This window comes from Dendrobates tinctorius, unplaced genomic scaffold, assembly GCF_039654945.1.
Source record: "Dendrobates tinctorius isolate UK_male_01 unplaced genomic scaffold, ASM3965494v1 ptg000270l, whole genome shotgun sequence".
NCBI classification, from domain to species: Eukaryota; Metazoa; Chordata; class Amphibia; order Anura; family Dendrobatidae; genus Dendrobates; species Dendrobates tinctorius.
This window is the reverse complement of record NW_027361937.1, coordinates 10,149,250-10,169,060: the sequence shown is the minus strand read 5'-3', so window position 1 is coordinate 10,169,060 and position 19,811 is coordinate 10,149,250. Positions and strand designations below refer to the sequence as shown.

The following is a 19,811-nucleotide window of genomic DNA, read 5'->3' as shown; positions in this document are numbered from 1 at the left end:
TGAAGGAAAGTAGACAGCCGCCTACTTTGTCGGTGTCCGCCAGATACCGCAACAAGTCATTGGGTAGATCTCTGAGACCTGGCTCCTTTGGAACCAGAAGCCCTATGTCTGGGTTTCCATGGACGGTTAGGTCTGTATGAGACCTGGGAGCCTCTGTCCCCGCGCGAAGATGGACCTGATCCGGAAGAGAAGGTAGAGGAGGACCAACCAGAGTTGTTGCGAAAGGAACGAAAGCGCGCCAGCTGTTGGTTGCGAAACGGCCAAGCAGCTTTTTGTTGAGGGAGAAATTTACTCTCCCCCCCCCCTGGTAGCATCAGAAATGAGTTGATCTAGTTTCTCTCCAAAAAGGCGACCTGTTTGAAACGGAGAGAAGTCAAGGATCTTTTGGATGCGGCATCCGCCCGCCAGTCGCGGAGCCATAGGGCTCTTCTAATGGAGACCGCATTAGCGGCAGTTTGAGCGGCATCAAAAGGCATCCACTACGAAGTCCGCTGCGTGAATTATCTGCCTGGCGACCGCGGTTGCTTCCGGAGGAAGATTGGTGTCCTGGAAGGAGGAAATCAAGACCTCTGCCCAAGCGGCCATTGCTTTTGTGACCCAAATTGCCGCGAAAGATGGAAAAAGCGCTGCTCCTGAAGCTTCAAAAACTGAACGGGCAAGGTAGTCAATCTAATGATCGGAGGGGTTTTTGATCGAGGACCCCCTCGGACACAGACATAAGTGTCTTGAAGCCAGGCGAGATACAGGCGGGTCCACCGGAGGGGACTGTAACCAATCTTTCATTAGGTCTGGGTCAAAGGGGTATTTAGCCTGAATAGACTTGTGCCCTTGAATCGCTTATGTGGACGATCTCTATGTTGCTGAACCACTTCCTTAAAGTCCGGATGGCTGGTAAATAACCTACGCACACGCTTGGTTTTCTTAAGAGAAATAGGATGCGTTGAAGCGGGAACATTATCCTCATCCCACTTCAGGATTTTGTTAACTGATTCTATAAGAGAATCAAGAGACTCTTGATCAGATGGAGGATTCTGAGGGGCAGACGTGTCAGAATCAAAATCAGAGTCGTGCTCGCTGAGAACTCCAGGAGAGGGAGAGTGAGAGAGAGATAGGAGCCGCAGATGCAGAAGCGCGAACAGGGCTAGGGGAAGCGTCATGGGTCCGCTTTCTAGAGCCTCGACCATCCCTTGAACGAGAACGGCCCCTGCCGGCGGACGGTTCCCTTTCAACGCCAGAGCTTTCCTCGGGGGGGTAAGGACGCCTTCTAGTTTAAAGAGCCCTCCCGAAGGGAGAATATAGCCTGGGTCAGAGACTCTACCGATCTTGACAGGAACGCAGCACACTCAGGGGTACTAGACACAGGAGACCCGTTGGCAGCGGCGACAGGGGGCGATTGAGCGCAGGTCCGGGCGCAGGCCAGGTCGCACCCAGTGCAGAACGGATTAGTCTGTGCACTAGGTAAGCCAGCCTTGCAAGAGGTGTACACGGTAAAAAACGCAGTGTGCTTTTTAGCAACCCGCTTTGCTTCCTTAGATTGAGACATAGCGCTCCTGAAAGGGTTAACGGCAGAGTCTGCTGCAGCTGCAGGGAATGTGCCGGGAAGGGGTTAAGCTTTGATCTGGGATAGATGCAGCTTACCCGGTCCTATTTTGTGTCCCCCGGGAGGAATGGCGGTGGTCCTGCGGTGACACCGGTATCCGGCTGCTCGCCTCACAGCTTGCGATGGGCGCTGAGGAGCACCGCCGCTGACTACATCAGCGCTACCCCCGGGGGACAGAACCCGTACCTCCACTCCAGCGTTCAGCGCTGTTCGGTCCACTATGCAGGCTCTCATCCTCCAGGATGAAGCAGAGCTGGACGAGTTCTTAAAGGGGCCACGCTCAATCGACCCTCCCTATGATAGGGGGATGGAGAGCTATGGGGCGGATTCAGGGCGTATGTCGGTATCCGGCTGCTCTGTCCTGCTCCGGACGGGAACTTCCATCATCGCCAAAGGTAGAGGAATCAGCCCCAAAAACATCGCAGGAAAGGTACGAGAAGGGTCACTCCACGTGCTTGCCTGTTGTTGGCTCGGGGGAGAGCGGGCTGTAGAAAGGAACCGTCGCCCCCTTCACAAAAATAAAAATTTACAGAAAAATTCTAAATTAAAATAAAAACGGTGGGGAAGTGCCTCCTACAGACATTAAGCAAGAACTGGAGATATCTCATCCAGCTGCGGGGTGTATACTGCAGGGGAGGAGTTAACTTTTTTCCTTCTGAATGCTTAGTGTCCTCCTAGTGGCAGCAGCATAACACCCACTGTCTCTGTGTCCCCCAATGAGGCGTAGGAGAAACACATTATATATATTACACATACACATATTAATATCAAGTACACCTAGGTGGAGAGGACAGGTACTGATCCTTACCTTTGACATCATCGGACTGGCTTTCAAACCGGTCCAGAGACAACGCAATGCATCTCACTAGCATATTAGAGTCCACTAAAGAGCTGTTAATTTGGTTAAGAAAAACCTGGAACTGAAGAAGAAAGAGAAGTAGCTGTATGGAGGAAAATAGGTAAAGATGGACAGGATTGCTTTGTCAAACAGCTTGCGCATACCTGTTAGGCTACAGTTTTTAATTATGGAGCCATAGGCACTTTACACTCACTGGCCACTTTATTAGGTACACCATGCTAGTAAGGGGTTGGACCCCCTTTTGCCTTCAGAACTGCCTCAATTCTTCGTGGCAGAGATTCAACAAGGTGCTGGAAGCATTCCTCAGAGATTTTGGACCATATTGACATGATGGCATCACACAGTTGGCGCAGATTTGTCGGCTGCACATCCCTGATGCGAATCTCCCATTCCACCACATCCCAAAGATGCTCTATTGGATTGAGATCTGGTGACTGAGGAGGCCATTTAAGTACAGTAAACTCATTGTCATGTTCAAGAAACCAATCTGAGATGATTCGAGCTTTATGACATGGCGCATTATCCTGCTGAAAGTAGCCATCAGATGTTGGGTACATTGTGGTCATAAAGGGATGGACATGGTCAGCAACAATACTCAGGTAGGCTGTGGCGTTGCAACGATGCTCAATTGGTACCAAGGTGCCCAAAGAGTGCCCAGAAAAAATTCCCAACACCATGACACCACCACCACCAGCCTGAACCGTTGATACAAGGCAGGATGGATCCATGCTTTCATGTTGTTTACGCCAAATTCTGACCCTACCATCCGAATGTCGCAGCAGAAATCGAGACTCATAAGACCAGGCAACGTTTTTCCAATCTTCTACTGTCCAATTTCGATGAGCTTGTGCAAATTGTAGCCTCAGTTTCCTGTTCTTAGCTGAGAGGAGTGGTACCCAGTGTGGTCTTCTGCTGCTGTAGCCCATCTGCCTCAAAGTTCGACGCACTGTGCGTTCAGAGATGCTCTTCTGCCTACCTTGGTTGTAACGGGTGGCAATTTGAGTCACTGTTGCCTTTCTATCAGCTCGAACCAGTCTGCCCATTCTCCCCTGACCTCTGGCATCAACATGGCATTTCCGGCCACAGAACTGCCGCTCACTGGATTTTTTTTCTTTTTCGGACCATTCTCTGTAAACCCTAGAGATGGTTGTGCGTGAAAATCCCAGTAGATCAGCAGTTTCTGAAATTCTCAGACCAGCCCTTCTGGCACCAACAATCATGCCACGTTCAAAGGCACTCAAATCACCTTTCTTCCCCATACTGATGCTCGGTTTGAACTGCAGGAGATTGTCTTGACCATGTCTACATGCCTAAATGCACTGAGTTGCCGCCATGTGATTGGCTGATTAGAAATTAAGTCTTAACACACAGTTGGACAGGTGTACCTAATAAAGTGGCCAGTGAGTGTATATACTTATATACAACTATACAATGTGTCTGCACAACAACATATAATGGAGCAGAAAATGGGGCAGAAATATTTATAGCATTCTCTGAGATGCCACATCCAATAACGTGATTTTTAAGTAAATCCGTAAGAGAAAAAAAAAAGACATCAAAAATACAGAGTGATCATAGGAATCTGTATTGGAGTTCTATATAACCTGATAAGGAGCCATATTACGGTATTCTGCATGAGGCCCGACAATAAGGCACACACTATTCATTTATGACAGCTGTTCGTTATTCAGCTTCAGAAAAGTGCCCAACCAAGAAATGAAGGGAAAAAACATGAAATGGTAATTTTCCAAACCTTCTCATCAGTATTAATATATTTGTTAAATCTCTTGAACGCATCTATGTTGAACTTCATCAGCTCCCCGAGGAGGTCAAAGTAACTCTGAAGGACGTCTCGGGATTTGCATTCACTGTCCACGATGCAGTACAAGATGTGCTAAGAAAGAAAAACAAACTACTACATTACAGCGGAAAGTATTGACATCTGTAATCTTTCCATTCCATTAGTTTCATGAATGAGCGCAGTGGTATTTTAGGATCTGAGTCTTGATGACCCTCACCTCCAACAGGCCTCTCTTTAAAAGAAACATCTGATCAGCATACGACGTCACACCACGAAGGAAGCTTTCAACTGCTCGGGCTTGCCAAAATCTACATGTAGTAATGAGATCACAAATAAATGCACTTGTGGACTTTGGTCTAATGTAATGCATTGCACTTTACTGGTGAAATATAGCTTACAGCCATGTTCAACAAAAAATGAAAAATAAATAAATAAAACAAAACAGTACATGGTAGGTCTTTCATAGCTACAGATCCAATAGGGAATTTGTCAGTAGGATTTTGCTATCTCATCTGAAAGCAGCATTATGTGGGAAAAGAGACCCCGATTCCAATTATCTATCACTTAGTTTACTGAGTGCAGCAGTTGTGACATAATCAAGAATTTTTAGATGTAGCTGAGCTCAGAAAGCTAACCCCACCCACACTACAGCTATCTATGTACATTGTCTATTGACAGTGAGCAGGCGGGTGAGTGGTCGGACAAGTGCCAGTGTGCCAGCTAGTCCTAGCAATGATAACGCCCTAGTGATAAAACCAACATAGTTCTAAAGCTGAGTGGGTTAAAATGTGTTTGTTTTTAAAGGGAACCTGTCAGCTGTTTTGGCCACTATAAGATGCGACCACTGCCTTTCAGGGCTTATTTACACTGGGTGCCGGTGTGGTCTGGTCCAATGGGTGTCATAGGTCCAGGTCCGACGCCTCGCATCTTTTTGCAACATTGCCCTCCTGTTGCTTCATCGCGGCCCGACATCGTGCTCCGGCGCAGGCGTACTTCAAAGTACTGCAGTGCGCAGGTGCTCGACCTCTCTGACCTATCCCAGCACCTGCGCACTGCAGGAATTTACTCGGCCCTCAACAGGGCAGAGAAGTATGGTGGGCGGCGTCGGACCCAGACCTGCGACACCCATCAGACCAGACAGCCCCCGGGTGAGTATAATAAACGTTATTTTTCTTCTCTTGCAGGTTGGATTGGGGGTTTATCTACAGCATTATAGAATGCTGTAGATAAGCCCTGAAAGGCATCTTATAGCGGCCAAAACAGATAAGTTCCCTTTAATTACACAGACAGAAAAGTCACCATCAGAAGCCAGCCCTACAGTGCATGTGTAAAGGGGAAGTCAGGAGGAATAGCTGTAAGGTGAGAAAGAAAACCAAAAGTTTATAGTCCATAAACCAGAGTAGTCAAAATTCTTTGGTAAGACAAGTGTTCTCAACATGCGCAGATCCAATAACTAGAGATAGGTAAAATTATGCCCGGAAGGCGGTGAAAGTTATTATTAATTTTCATTTATTGATTGAGGGTAAGGTAATAAATGACACATTTTGAAGTCAAATCAGCAATATTCCTAAAGTACCTGAACGATGACTCTGCCGGCTCCTTCTTCATGACCTGTAGCAATCTGGTTAATAAACCTTTTTTTCCATCACACACTAAGCTCCTGATAAAAGAAAAAATGCTGTTCACACTATAGATTCTTCTCTACCTTTAAATAATCTAACATTGAGAAATCTGAAGACCTAATGTTATGTGAGGGGAACCAAATCTGAAGACCTAATGTTATGTGAGGGGAACTCTGCATGTCAGAGTAGCAAGTGTCATGTAAAATATCCAGCATGGCTTGCCGACAATGGCATATTCCAAACTGTTTGCTTTACTTTTTCATTTGTCAATTTTTTTCTTTAGATTAGTATTCGTTTGTGATTCCACAATAACCAGGATAAGGAATCTTACCTATCTGTATTCATCACAGCCTCCACCTCTGGGATATTTGCTTTTAAGGATATGGCACTCAGTTCATTTAATTCTTGGCTGTTCAGAAGCAAATATTTGTTCCTACAATTGGTAACACACAAGATTGGAAACTATTTCATACATAATATAAACAAGATTGTATGGATTAAATTGTAACACAATGCGACTAGTAATAGACACACTAATGCCAGAAGGTTAGATGGATAGCTAAATAAATAATGCATAAGGTTATATTCCAATATTCTTTTTGATATAAACAGTGGCATTAAAGATGTTGCACAATATAGAGAAAAATGCTTTTCCCATGAATTGATACACTTAGAATAATGGTGGAATATTCACCTTCCAGCGCCCTCATGGATCCAGTGCAGGCCTCTTAAGAGGTCTATGTTGGCTGCAGAAGCGATGCCTGCTCTGTTCAAAAGTCAGAGGACCACTGTGATTGTGTGAAAACATCTTATGACTCACTCTTCTAGTCACCTGACTGCTGCAACCAGTCACAGGCTGCAGTGGAACTCTTGAATTCCACATTTAGCAGGCATTGCATCCGGAGAGGCTTGCACTAGATCTAAGTGGGCATTGGCATGCGAGTATGCAATTTTTGTTTTAGGAGCATCCGTGCCAGGAAAAAATTCTCTCTCTATATTGGACAAAGTCATTAATTGACATATGGGATAACTCTATGTAACTTACTCAAGTATTTCTTTCAAAACACCATCAATGAGTCCCTACTACCCTTGGTCCCAGCAGTCCGAAAGCTTCATCAATGAGCCCCTACAACCATTAGTTCCAAAGCTCCATCAATGAGCCCCTACAACCCTTAGTCCCAAAGCTCCAATGAGTCCCCTGCTACCCCCTTAGTCCCAAAGGTCGATCAATGAGTCCCCTACTACCCTTAGTCCCAAAGCTCCATCAATGAGTCCCCTACTACCCTTAGTTCCAAAGCTCCATCAATGAGTCCCCTACTACCCTTAGTTCCAAAGCTCCATCAATGAGTCCCCTACTAGCCTTAGTCCCTAAGCTCCATCAATGAGTCCCCTACTACCCTTAGTCCCAAAAGCTCCATCAATGAGTCCCCTTCTACCCTTAGTCCCAAAGCTCCATCAATGAGTCCCCTTACTACCCTTAGTCCCAAAGGTCCATCAATGAGCCCCAACAACCCCTGGTCCCAGCAGTCCCACATCTGGCGCTGTGTTGTTTTCGGTATAGTGTACATCACCAGAGCTGTTGGTGAAATACAACAGGATCAATAAAAGCAATACTCTTATGCCTCGGTGGATGTGCGGTAAGCTGGTAAGTCTGTTGGCAGTCATACAAATTAGGTTCTCCACAATCCGGAAGTAATAAATGCCGATGTCAGTAAAAGCACTGTGGAATTAATGGCGCTATAAAAGTGAGTAAAATAAATAATAAATGTACTGCAAATACTATATATATGGGCAACTTAAATTAAAGTCATGATTTTCACTTCACTTACTCATGATGGTCACTGAAACTCTGGAGCAATCTCAAAAACTGAATCTTAAGCGATATATCCTAAAAGATAAAAATGTATACAAATTTATTAGCAATGTCATTATTGGGGCACAAAAATGTAAGATCATATTGCCATTAAAATGATTTAACAGCTACCAAAAGGTAATAATGGAATGTTTCTAGCCACAATCCTTTGTAAATTACCAAACGGTGCTGGTGTACATTGCATGCTATACGAAGTGTCATTGGAAAGGCTTTGATAATCTGAGAGAGGAAACATTAGTACTTACAGGACTGCAGTCACAGTTCTGGTTGTGGCCATGGAGAACAAGGGAGGAGGCAGAATGTTTTCTCCAAATTAGCTTGTCAAAGAGATTGTTAAGTCCTGGGATTAATTTAAACTCTGCTATCATCTTATGGACCTTTATCACAAAAAAAGTAAAATAAGAAAATCAGCATAGAGAACAACCCAAGAAATAAAAATCACATGCAACCTAAATGGTTACAAGTTATACTCTGTACTTCTTTAACAAGTTTGAAGATAAAATGATCTTTAATTTGCACCATTGTCTTGAATCTTTATGGCCCCATTTCTGTCCACAAACTTGTAACTGGGTATTCTAGGACATAAAGTGTTCCCAATTTGAAAGAAAGTGGACCCAAATGCATAATATATATTATATATAAATAATACAGTTTTTTCCAATGAAGCTAACATTAGATGATTCAGAAATACACTGTACATTGTTAATGTGGTAAATGACTATTCTAGCTGCAAACGTCTGGTTTGTAATGCAATATGTTCATAGGTGTATAGGGGCCCATTTCCAACAACCATCACTCCAGTGTTCTTATGGTTCTTTGTGTTTGCTGTGTAAGGCGGCTAATGTATGGTTAGAATACCTTTGAACCCTTGTTCAAGTATGTTAGCACAGCTGAAAATAGTTTGGCTGATTAGAGAAGCTATAAACCTGACCTTCATTTGAGCTAGTAGAGAATCTGGAGCATTAAATTTGTTTGTTCCATTAAACTCTCAAAATGGCCAGAAAAAAATAACTTTCATGTGAAACTCGACGGTCTATTCTTGTTCTTAGAAATGAAGGCTATTCCATGCAAGAAATTGCAAAAAAACTGAAGATTTCCTACAACAGTGCGTACTACTCCCTTCAGAGGAGAGCACAAACAGGCTCTAACCAGAGTAGAAAGAGAAGTGGGAGGTCCCGCTGCACAATTGAGCAACAAGACAAGTATATATTAGAGTCTGTAGTTTGAGAAATTGACGCCTCACAGGTCCTCAATTGGCAGCTTCATTAAATAGTACACGCAAAACGCCAGTGTCAACATCTGCAGTAAAGAGGCGACTCCGGAATGCTGGCCTTCAGAGCAGAGTGGCAAAGTAAAAGCCATATCTGAGACTAGCTAATAAAAGGAAAAGATTAATATGGGCAAAAGAACAAAGACATTGGACAGAGGAAGATTGGTAAAAGGTTTTATGGACAAATCCAAGTTTGAGGTGTTTGGATCACACAGAAGAACACTTGTGAGATGCAGAATAACTGAAAAGATGTTGGAAGAGTGCATGATGCCATCTGTCAAGCATGGTGGAGGTAATGTGATGGTCTGGGGTTGCATTGGTGCTGGTAAAGTGGGAGTTTGTACAAGGTAAAAGGGATTTTGAATAAGGAAGGCTATCACTCCATTTTGTAACGCCATGCCATACCCTGTGGACAGCGCTTGATTGGAGCCAATTTCATCCTACAACAGGACAATGACCCAAAGCACACCTCCAAAGTATGCAAGAACTATTTAGGGAAGAAGCAGGCAGCTGGTATTCTATCTGTAATGGAGAGGCCAGCACAGTCACCTGATCTCAACAACTTGAGCTGTTGTGGGAGCAGCTTGACCTTATGGTACTCAAAAGTGCCCACCAAGCCAAACCAACTTGTGGGAGGGGCTTCTGGAAGCATGGGGATGAAATTTCTCCAGATTACCTCAGCAAATTAACTGCTAGAATGCCAAAGCTCTGCAATGCTGTAATTGCTGCAAAGGGACCATTCTTTGACAAAAGCAAAGTTTGAAGGAGAAACTTATTATTTCAAATAAAAATCTTTTTTTCGAACCTTCTCATTGTCTGGATTAGATTTTAAAATCATCTAAAAAATCCAGAGTTCAGTAACAAGATGCAGACATAATGCTGAACAGACTATGCGTTTCGAAGGCAGTTGTTACCGCCGAAACGCGTAGTCTGTTCAGCATTATGTCTGCATCTTGTTACTGAACTTTGGATTTTTTAAATTATCTGCAATAAAAATTCTTGGATTTTATTATACCACCTGAAGTTTCTGCTTGCTGGACTTTTCTGCCTTGATTTCTACATTGTTGGACTTGTTCCCAGTCTTGGACCGTGCAACACAGAGGAAACAGGTATTTACCATCCAGAGATCAGAGGTTAGCTGGTCTGTGTGTTGTTTTGATAGATATATATATATATATATATATATATACACACACATACACAGAGCAAAGTCCAGCATTAACGTGAGCAATCCAGGATGCTGTTAAAAAATTATTTTCTCTTTTTATTGATAAATCCATTAAAATACAATGGTCCAAGCAGTTCAAAACAGCAATAACGCAGGAAAGTCGTGCAGATAGGACTACGCGTTTCAGCGGTAAAACCCGCCTTCTTCACGGTCCAAAATCTGATCTGCTTTCCAAACATGGAACCTTATATACATCTCACTCCCATTAGGGTAATTATAAACATATGTGAAAGACTAAAAAACATGTGTTAAAAAAGCAGATCAAACATATAAACTATCCACATATTGATCAGTATACAACATGCATAAGAATTATAAAGAAAGGATTCAACATATTAGAGAGAAATACATTAGGAATGTCCAATAACCTGACCAAAAGATTTAAATGGTACAAAAACATATAACAATAGTACTAACCGGTATTGTATAGTACAAATATATCAATAGTGCATAATGATATCCAGGTGGTTATTAAAGCCCTGTGGCATACGTGTCCCCAACTCAAATATCCACCTACTTTCTCTTGCAAGCACTTTTTGTGAAAATCTCCACCCCTCAATGGTTTTTTTACATGCTCAATGCCCATAAAGGAGAAACCACGTAAATCTCCATTATGTTTTTTTGAAAAATGTCGGGATACTACTGATGCACCAACCATAGGCAGATTACTAGCGTCTGACAGGTGTTTGCGGATTCTAGTTTTAAGGGGATTCATCTTACAACCTACATATTGCATAGGGCATATATTGCAATTAATTAAATACACTACATTCTCCGTATTACAGTTTATAAAAGAACAAACATTAAACTGTTTTTTATTGGAGATAGATGTAAATGTTTTAGATTTATTAGCAAAACCGCAGCACTTACAAATATTGGCACCGCATTTAAAAAATCCTGTTGTTTTTAACCAATTGCTAGGGGAAATTTTATCCGGATCTTTAAACATGCTGGGTGATAATAATGTAGCTAAAGTCGGGGCTCTTCTTGCTACAAAGGCAATATCTTTATTTTCCACAATATTTTTCAAAACATCGTTCTGAGACAACAAAGGAAGATATTTTTTGATGATTTTAACAATAGAATTAAACTGAGGACTATAATTGGTACTGAAAACCACCCTAGATTTTTTAGAGTCAAACTGTCTTTTTTTCTCAGTAGATTCCAACAGCTTAACCCTATCCATGCCTGCTACCATTTTCTTGGCTCTCTCCAAGGACCAATTAGGATACCCCCTTTTTTTAAATTATTACAGGTCATTTCAATTCCTTCCTCCAATTTGTCCCCAGATGTAGTATTCCTTTTTAGTCTAATAAGCTCCCCCACAGGAATATTCTGAATGACATATTTGGGATGATTAGAGGAAGCCATTAAAATACTATTACATGCAATAGATTTTTTTATAGGGAGATATCAGAACCCCATCATTGTCCAGATCTGCTGACCCTTTCAAATCCAAGAAGTTAATTGATACCTCATGACCACTACTAGTAAATTTTAAGTTGAAATCATTCAAATCCAAATAGGAGAAAAAACTTTTTGCAGACGAGAGACTACCCCTCCAGACAAATATCAGATCATCAATAAATCAGTTAACCAGGTCAGCTGAGGTCCCAGGTGGTTCACAGGAGTGAGCTGGTCTACATTGTTGGATATATATATAAAAACTTTGAAAGTGTCCCCAAGTGCAGTGGCAAAAACCATCTAGCGCTAAAAAGAAAATGGCTCACATGAGGACTGCCTCAGGAAAGGAAGACCAAGAGTCACCTCTGCTGCGGAGGATAAGTTCATCCGAGTCACCAGCCTCAGAAATCGCAGGTTAACAGCAGCTCAGATTAGAGACCAGGTCAATGCCAATGCCACACAGAGTTCTAGCAGCAGACACATCTCTACAACAACTGGAGACTTTGTGCAGCAGGCCTTCATGGTAAAATAGCTGCTAGGAAACCACTGCTAAGGACAGGCAACAAGCAGAAGAGACTTATTTGGGCTAAAGAACACAAGGAATAGACCAGTGGAAATATGTGCTTTGGTCTGATGAGTCCAAATTTGAGATCTTTGGTTCCAACCACCATGTCTTTGTGCGACGCAGAAAAGGTGAACGGATGGACTCTACATGCCTGGTTCCCACCGTGAAGCATGGAGGAGGTGGTGTGATGGTGTGGGGGTGCTTTGCTGGTAACACTGTTGGGGATTTATTCAAAATTGAAGGCAAACTGAATTAGCATGGCTACCACAGCATCTTGCAGCGGCATGCTATTCCATCTGGTTTGCGTTTAGTTGGAGCATCATTTATTTTTCAACAGAACAATGACCCCAAACACCTCCAGGCTGTGTAAGGGCTATTTGACCAAGGAGGAGAGTGATGGGGTGCTACGCCAGATGACCTGGCCTCCACAGTCACCAGACCTGAACCCAATCGAGATGGTTTGGGGTGAGCTGGACCGCAGAGTGAAGGCAAAAGGGACAACAAGTGCTAAGCATCTCTGGGAACTCCTTAAAGACTGTTGGAAGACCATTTCCGGTAACTACCTCTTGAAGCTCATCAAGAGAATGCTAAGAGTGTGCAAAGCAGTAATCAAAGCAAAAGGTGGCTACTTTGAAGTACCTAGAATATAAGACATATTTTCAGTTGTTTCACACTTTTTTGTTAATTATATAGTTCCACATGTGTTAATTCATAGTTTTTATGCCTTCAGAGTGAATCTACAATTTTCATAGTCATGAAAATAAAGAAAACTCTTTGAATGAGAAGGTGTGTCCAAACTTTTGGTCTGTACTGTATGTATTAGCTGAAGAGGCCGGCGCTGCCCGGGCATAGTAACTAACTACGGATAGTTATAACAAATTATAATGATTATATCTATACATATATAAAGCTGAGTGTAGAGCCCCGCCCACTCCGCATAGCCACATTCACTATAATATCCCACATCATCCACTCAGCCAGAGCTACCGGACTACTACCACAAATATCCCACATCATCCCGTCAGCCAGAGCCACCGGAATACTACCCCTAATATCCCACATCATCCCGTCAGCCAGAGCCACCGGACTACTACCCTTAATATCCCACATCAACCCATCAGCCAGAGCCACCGGACGACTACCCCTAATATCCCACATCATTCCATCAGCCTGGGGTCAGAACTAGTGCGCTGAGTGGAACGGTCCTAACTTCCATACCGGGGATCCCTTTAAGAGAGGCCTGGCGTCAGAACCAGAGCGCTGAATGGATTTGTCCTGACTTCTATACCAATGATCCCTTTAATAGAAGCCTGGGGTGAGAATCAGAGCGCTGAGGGATTTACCCTAACTTCCATACCAGAGATCCCTTAAAGAGAGGCCTGGGGTCAGTACCAACGCGCAGAGTGGATTTGCACTCACTTCCATACCAATGATCCCTTTAAGAGGGGCCTTGGGTCAGAACCAGAGCGCTGAGTGGATTTGTCCTGACTTCTATACCAATGATCCCTTTAATAGAACCCTGGGGTCAGAATCAAAGCGCTGAGGGATTTGCCCTAACTTCCATGCAGGAGATCCCTTTGAGAGAGCCTGGGGTCAGTACCATACCAATGATCCCTTTAAGAGACCCTGGGGGTCAGAACCACAGAGTTGAGTAGAACGGTCATAACTTCCATACCGGGTATCCCTTTAAGAGAGGCCTGGGGTCAAAACCAAAGCGCTGGACTTCCATACCAATGATCCCTTTAAGAGGAAAGATGTGCCTATAGGATGGAGGATGTGTGATGTGTATATGGGCACGGGAGGGGGGATTCATTTCTGTCATGTGCTCTCTGCTCCTTTTTGGGGGGCAGACAATGCCTGGGAGCTTATGTTCCCAGGGATGCTAGATTTCTCCCACCATGTCAGTGTCTGCTGAGGTGTTGTCAAGTGGGAAAACTTGCTCATAGCAACCAATCACAGCTCAGGTTCTCTTAACCAGCTCTGGTGAAATGAGAGATGCTTAGTGATTGGCTGGTGATACACACACACATACATTCAGAGATATATATATATATACACACACATACACATACATACACACACACACACACACATATATACAGTATATACACACATACAGTTGTGGCCAAAAGTATTGACACCCCTGCAATTTTGTCAGATAATACTCAGTTTCTTCCTGAAAATTACTGCAAACACAAATTCTTTGTTGTTATCTTCATTTAATTTGTCTTAAATGAAAAAACACAAAAAGAATTGTCCTAAAGCCAAATTGGATATAATTCCACACCAAACATAAAAAAGAGGGTGGACAAAAGTATTGGCACTGTTCGAAAAATCATGTGATGCTTCTCTAATTTGTGTAATTAACAGCACCTGTAACTTACCTGTGGCACCTAACAAGTGTTGGCAATAACTAAATCACACTTGCAACCAGTTGACATGGATTAAAGTTGACTCAACCTCTGTCCTGTGTCCTTGTGTGTACCACATTGAGCATGGAGAAAAGAAAGAAGACCAAAGAACTGTCTGAGGACTTGAGAAACCAAATTGTGAGGAAGCATGAGCAATCTCAAGGCTACAAGTCCATCTCCAAAGACCTGAATGTTCCTGTGTCTACCGTGCGCAGTGTCATCAAGAAGTTTAAAGCCCATGGCACTGTGGCTAACCTCCCTAGATGTGGACGGAAAAGAAAAATTGACAAGAGATTTCAACGCAAGATTGTGCGGATGTTGGATAAAGAACCTCGACTAACATCCAAACAAGTTCAAGCTGCCCTGCAGTCCGAGGGTACAACAGTGTAAACCCGTACCATCAGTCGGCGTCTGAATGAAAAGGGACTGTAAGGTAGGAGACCCAGGAAGACCCCACTTCTTACCCCGAGACAAACTTACCTGAAAAAGCCTAAAACGTTTTGGAAGAATGTTCTCTGGTCAGATAAGACAAAAGTAGAGCTTTTTGGGCAAAGGCAACAACATAGAGTTTACAGGAGAAAAAAAAAGAGGCATTCAAAGAAAAGAACATTGAGAGTCTTTTTAAGATCTTCCTTTTGTTTAAGGGCTACTTCAATCACTAATTTTCTAATACTTTCTCTTTCCAGAGAAACACCAAGTTTGGGGGCCATTTCTCCATTAAGAGCTGTAAAACAGGATTTTTTGGGTTGCTTACCATAAAATCTGTTTCTCGGAGCCTTCATTGGGGGACACAGAGACCATGGGTGTATGCTTTGCTGCCACTAGGAGGCTGACACTATGCACAAAAAAAATGTTAGCTCCTCCTCCGCAGTATACACCCCACCGACCGGCACCAATTTCCTCAGTTAGTGAGAAAGCAGTAGGAGAAGTAACAAAACAGAATGAAAACAGAACAGACAACTCAACTGTAACCAACCGACAACCATAAGAACAGGAGTTGTAAAACATGGGAGGGTGCTGTGTCCCCCAATGAAGGCTCCGAGAAACAGATTTTACGGTAAGCAACCCAAAAAATCCTGTTTTCTCGTTCGCCTTATTGGGGGACACAGAGACCATGGGACGTCCCAAAGCAGTCCCTGGGGTGGGAAACAAACTTCCATCAGGCCAGCGGACTCACCACCGCGGCCTGCAGAATCCGTCTACCTAGGCTGGCGTCCGCCGAAGCGTAGGTGTGGACTCTGTAGAATTTCACAAAACGTGTGAACCGATGACCATGTTGCAGCTTTGCAAAGCTGCAGCGCGGAAGCTCTGTGGCGCACCGCCCAGGAGGCACCCACTGCCCGAGTAGAGTGGGCCCTGATCCCCGGAGGGGCTCCGCGACGCTTAACTCGGTAGGCTTCCAAAATTGCCGATCTGATCCAGCGAGCAATAGTGGCCTTTGACGCCGAGTGACCTTTCCGCGCCCCATCAGGGATAATGAAAAGAGACTCTGTCTTTCGCAAGGAAGTCGTCCTAGACAGATAGACTCTTATCACCCTAACCAGGTCCAGCTTGTTCAAGGACCGCTCTCGGGGATGAGTTGGATACGGACAAAAGGATGGTAGCACGATATCCTCGTTGAGGTGAAACGAGGACACCACCTTCGGCAGGAAAGAGGGTGGAGGCCGCAGAACTACCTTATCCTGGTGGAGCACCAGAAAAGGGGAGCGGCACGAAAGAGCTGCCAATTCCGATACGCGCCGGACGGAGGTGATGGCCACCAGAAAGGCTACCTTCCAAGAAAGGAGAGAAAGGGAAATATCCCTGAGGGGGTCAAAGGGAGGACCTTGCAGAACCTCAAGAACCAGATTAAGATCCCATGGATCCACGGGCGCCCGGTACGGCGGAACCGTTTGAGCCACGCCCTGAAGAAAGGTCTTAACCTGAGGACGGGAAGCCAATGTTTTCTGAAATAGAATGGACAGCGCCGAAACTTGACCCTTCAGGGAACTGAGGGCAAGGCCTGCATCCAATCCTGCCTGAAGAAATGCTAGGACTGAAGGGAGCGAAAAGGACATGGGCGCGATGGCATTGGTCTCACACCAAGTGAAATAGGCCTTCCAAGTACGGTAGTAGATCTTGAAAGATGATGGCTTTCTGGCTCGGATCATGGTCTGAACTACCTGGTCGGAAAATCCTGCCCGTTTCAGAACCTCGGTCTCAACAGCCACGCCGTTAAATTGAGCGGCCAAGAATTGGGGTGGCAAATCGGTCCCTGAGACAGCAGATCTGTTCTGTCTGGAAGCTTCCAGGGGGCGTCCGCGAGAAGGTTGACAATGTCCGCGAACCAAGACCTTCTGGGCCAATTCGGGGCGATGAGAATGACTGGAATTCCTTCTGCCTTGATCTTTTTCAACAGGTTGGGAAGAAGAGGCAGAGGAGGGAACAGGTAGGGAAGGTCGAACTGGGACCAAGGAACGGCCAGGGCGTCGGCGCCCACTGCCAGAGGGTCCCGAGACCTGGACACGAATTGTGGGACTTTCCTGTTGAGGCAAGACGCCATGAGGTCTACATCCGGGGTTCCCCACCGAAGGCAGAGCAGATGAAACACCTCCGGATGGAGGGACCACTCTCCCGCCGCGAGACCCTTGCGGCTGAGAAAATTGTCGGCCCAGTTGTCTACGCCGGGAATGTGCACCACGGAAATTGTCGGAATGGAAATCTCCGCCCAACGAAGAATCTTGGACCCCTCCGCCAGGGCTGAGACACTCCGTGTTCCCCCTTGGCGGTAGACATATGCCACCGCTGTGGCGATGTCTGTCTGAATCCGTACCGGCAGTCCCTTGAGGAGCCTTTCCCAGTGAACGAGAGCAAGATGGATAGCTCGAATCTCCAGAATGTTGATCGGTACTGATTCCCGATCCGACCATCGACCCTGAACAGTGTGGTTGCGGAACACTGCACCCCAACCGAGGAGACTGGCATCTGTGGTTACTATCTGCCAGCGAATGGGAAGGAAGAATCGACCCGATAGAATGAGAGGTGACGACAACCACCAGTTGAGGGACCGCTTGATCCGGTAAGAAGGAGGAACAGGGCGATCCAGGGACTGAGGCGACCTGTTCCACTTCGACAGAATGGCCTGCTGGAGAGGTCTGGTGTGAAATTGGGCAAAGGGAACTGCCTCTATCGCCGCCACCATCTTTCCCAGGACCCTCCTGGCTGTACGGAGGGACGGGAATCGTGAGATCTGCAGCGATCGTACTTCCTGCTGCAGAGAGAGAATCTTCTCTTGTGGGAGAAAGACCCTTGACCGACGAGTGTCGAACAGAAGGCCTAGAAAGACCAGGCGTTGGGTAGGAACCAGACAGGACTTTTTCCTGTTGACGATCCACCCGAAATCGGAAAGAGTGTCCAGGACGATTGACAAACTTTGGTGAGCCTGTTGAAATGAGGGAGCCCTGATCAGAATATCGTTTAGGTACGGGAAAAGAACGAGACCTCTGACTCTCAACAAAGCCATCAACGCAGCCACGATCTTCGTGAAGAGTCTGGGAGCGGTGGCAAGACCGAAGGGCCATGCGACGAGCTGGTAGTGGTGCTGTCTGAGGAGAGAGGCGATAGTCGTAGAGAACCCCGGGACCAAGGCTGGATCCTTTGGAGGCCGGGATTCGAAGAAACGATCCCGTGGGAGAGAGACGAACTGTATTTTACATCCTGAGGATCCGACCTCCCTGACCCAAGCGTCCTCTACGGAGGCCAGCCAAACGTCCCTGAAGGAAGGAAGTCGGCCTCCCAATTGGAAAGGCACCTCGCGTGTCCGACGATAGTCATGCTGAAGTAAACCGTCCAGATCCAGATCTGGACGGTCTGCCCTGGGAAGAGTGGGATCGCCAGGAAGGAGTGGGTCTGAAGGAAACTTTCTTTCTCTCCTGGCGAGCTTGCGATCTCTGTTGGCTGGAGGAGTTGTCCGCCGTATTGAAACGGCGGAAAGTCCGAAAGGGTCGAAACTGACGCCTTAGTGGAGGTCTGCGAGGATTGGACTGAGGGAGAAGTGAACTCGTGCCTCCGGTGGCGTCCTTAATAATCTGGTCCAATTGGGACCCAAAGAGGCGCACCCCCTGAAAAGGCAGGTTAGTGAGGGACTTTTTAGAAGACAAGTCCGCTTGCCAGGCCTTTAGCCAAACTGTACGTCGAATTGCAACTACGTTGCTTGATGCCTGAACTGCACAGGATGCGGCATCCAAGGAAGCGGAAAGAAGATCTGATTGGCGAGATCGGTCAAACGCTCCGGTTGCGCCTTATCTAAGACGCCTTGACGAAGGTCGTCTTCCCACGTGGCTATGGCCTTTGCTGCCCAGGATGAAGCAAAGATTGGGCACACAGCCGCTGAAGCCGCTTCAAAGGCAGACTTCGCCAGGGATTCTATAATCCTGTCATTAGAATCCTTTAGGGACGCCAAGCCTGAAAGCGGGAGAACCGTGTTATTGGAAAGCCTGGACACAGGCGGATCCACCGAGGGAGAGGCCGACCAGTTGTCCGTGAGCTCCTTAGCAAATGGGTAGAGTACGCCTAGACGTTTTCCTCTTTGAAAGCGTCTGGTCGGATCCTCTCTTTCCTTGGTAAAAATCTTCCCAAACTCGGAATGGAAAGGAAAAACCCTGGAGGGAGTTTCTGCCCGTCTGAACGAAACCTCCTGATCTGAGGATTTCGCAGGGGAGTCAGCAATATCGAAAGTATGATGGATCGCTGCAATGAGGTTCTGCACTGTGACCTTCATGTTTGCATCCTGGTCTGAATCCAGCTCTAAAATCCCCTCAGATGACCTGTCCGAAAGCGCTTCACCTGACTCGGGAGAGGAGGCCCGAGAGGGAGGCTGCTGAGAAGGGCTATGCGGTGAGATGGGACGAGGAGAGGAATCCGGCTGGGCATCTTGCCTGGGGCTTTTGCGACTAACGCTGGCTGACTCAGATGGAACAATTTGGGACCTGCTTGGCCCTGCTGAAGAGTCCAGGGGCAACTTATCAAGAACGGCCACCAGGGACTGAGACACCTTGGTGAGGTCTGCCACTGATTGAGATAGCGAGGAGGCCCAGCCAGGCATGGGGGGGGTTCACTCTCACCTGGAACCGTAGCTGGCTCCTGGACAGCGTCAGGCTGAATTGGGATGCTACAATCCAGGCAGAGGGGAGTGGACTG

General features: G+C 45.7%; 1 protein-coding gene across 1 annotated transcript in view; it reads right to left on the bottom strand.

Annotated features, from left to right (window-relative positions):
* Window positions 1-19,811, bottom strand: part of TRPC4AP (transient receptor potential cation channel subfamily C member 4 associated protein) — an 83,306-nt gene that overhangs the window by 18,046 nt on the left and 45,449 nt on the right. The window contains exons 10-16 of the mRNA XM_073559419.1: window positions 8,001-8,132; window positions 7,712-7,770; window positions 6,214-6,315; window positions 5,837-5,920; window positions 4,478-4,568; window positions 4,213-4,353; window positions 2,409-2,520 (exon numbers count right to left, since the gene is read on the bottom strand). Coding sequence (XP_073415520.1) covers window positions 2,409-2,520; window positions 4,213-4,353; window positions 4,478-4,568; window positions 5,837-5,920; window positions 6,214-6,315; window positions 7,712-7,770; window positions 8,001-8,132 — 721 coding nt within the window. The remainder of the gene's footprint in view (window positions 1-2,408; window positions 2,521-4,212; window positions 4,354-4,477; window positions 4,569-5,836; window positions 5,921-6,213; window positions 6,316-7,711; window positions 7,771-8,000; window positions 8,133-19,811) is intronic.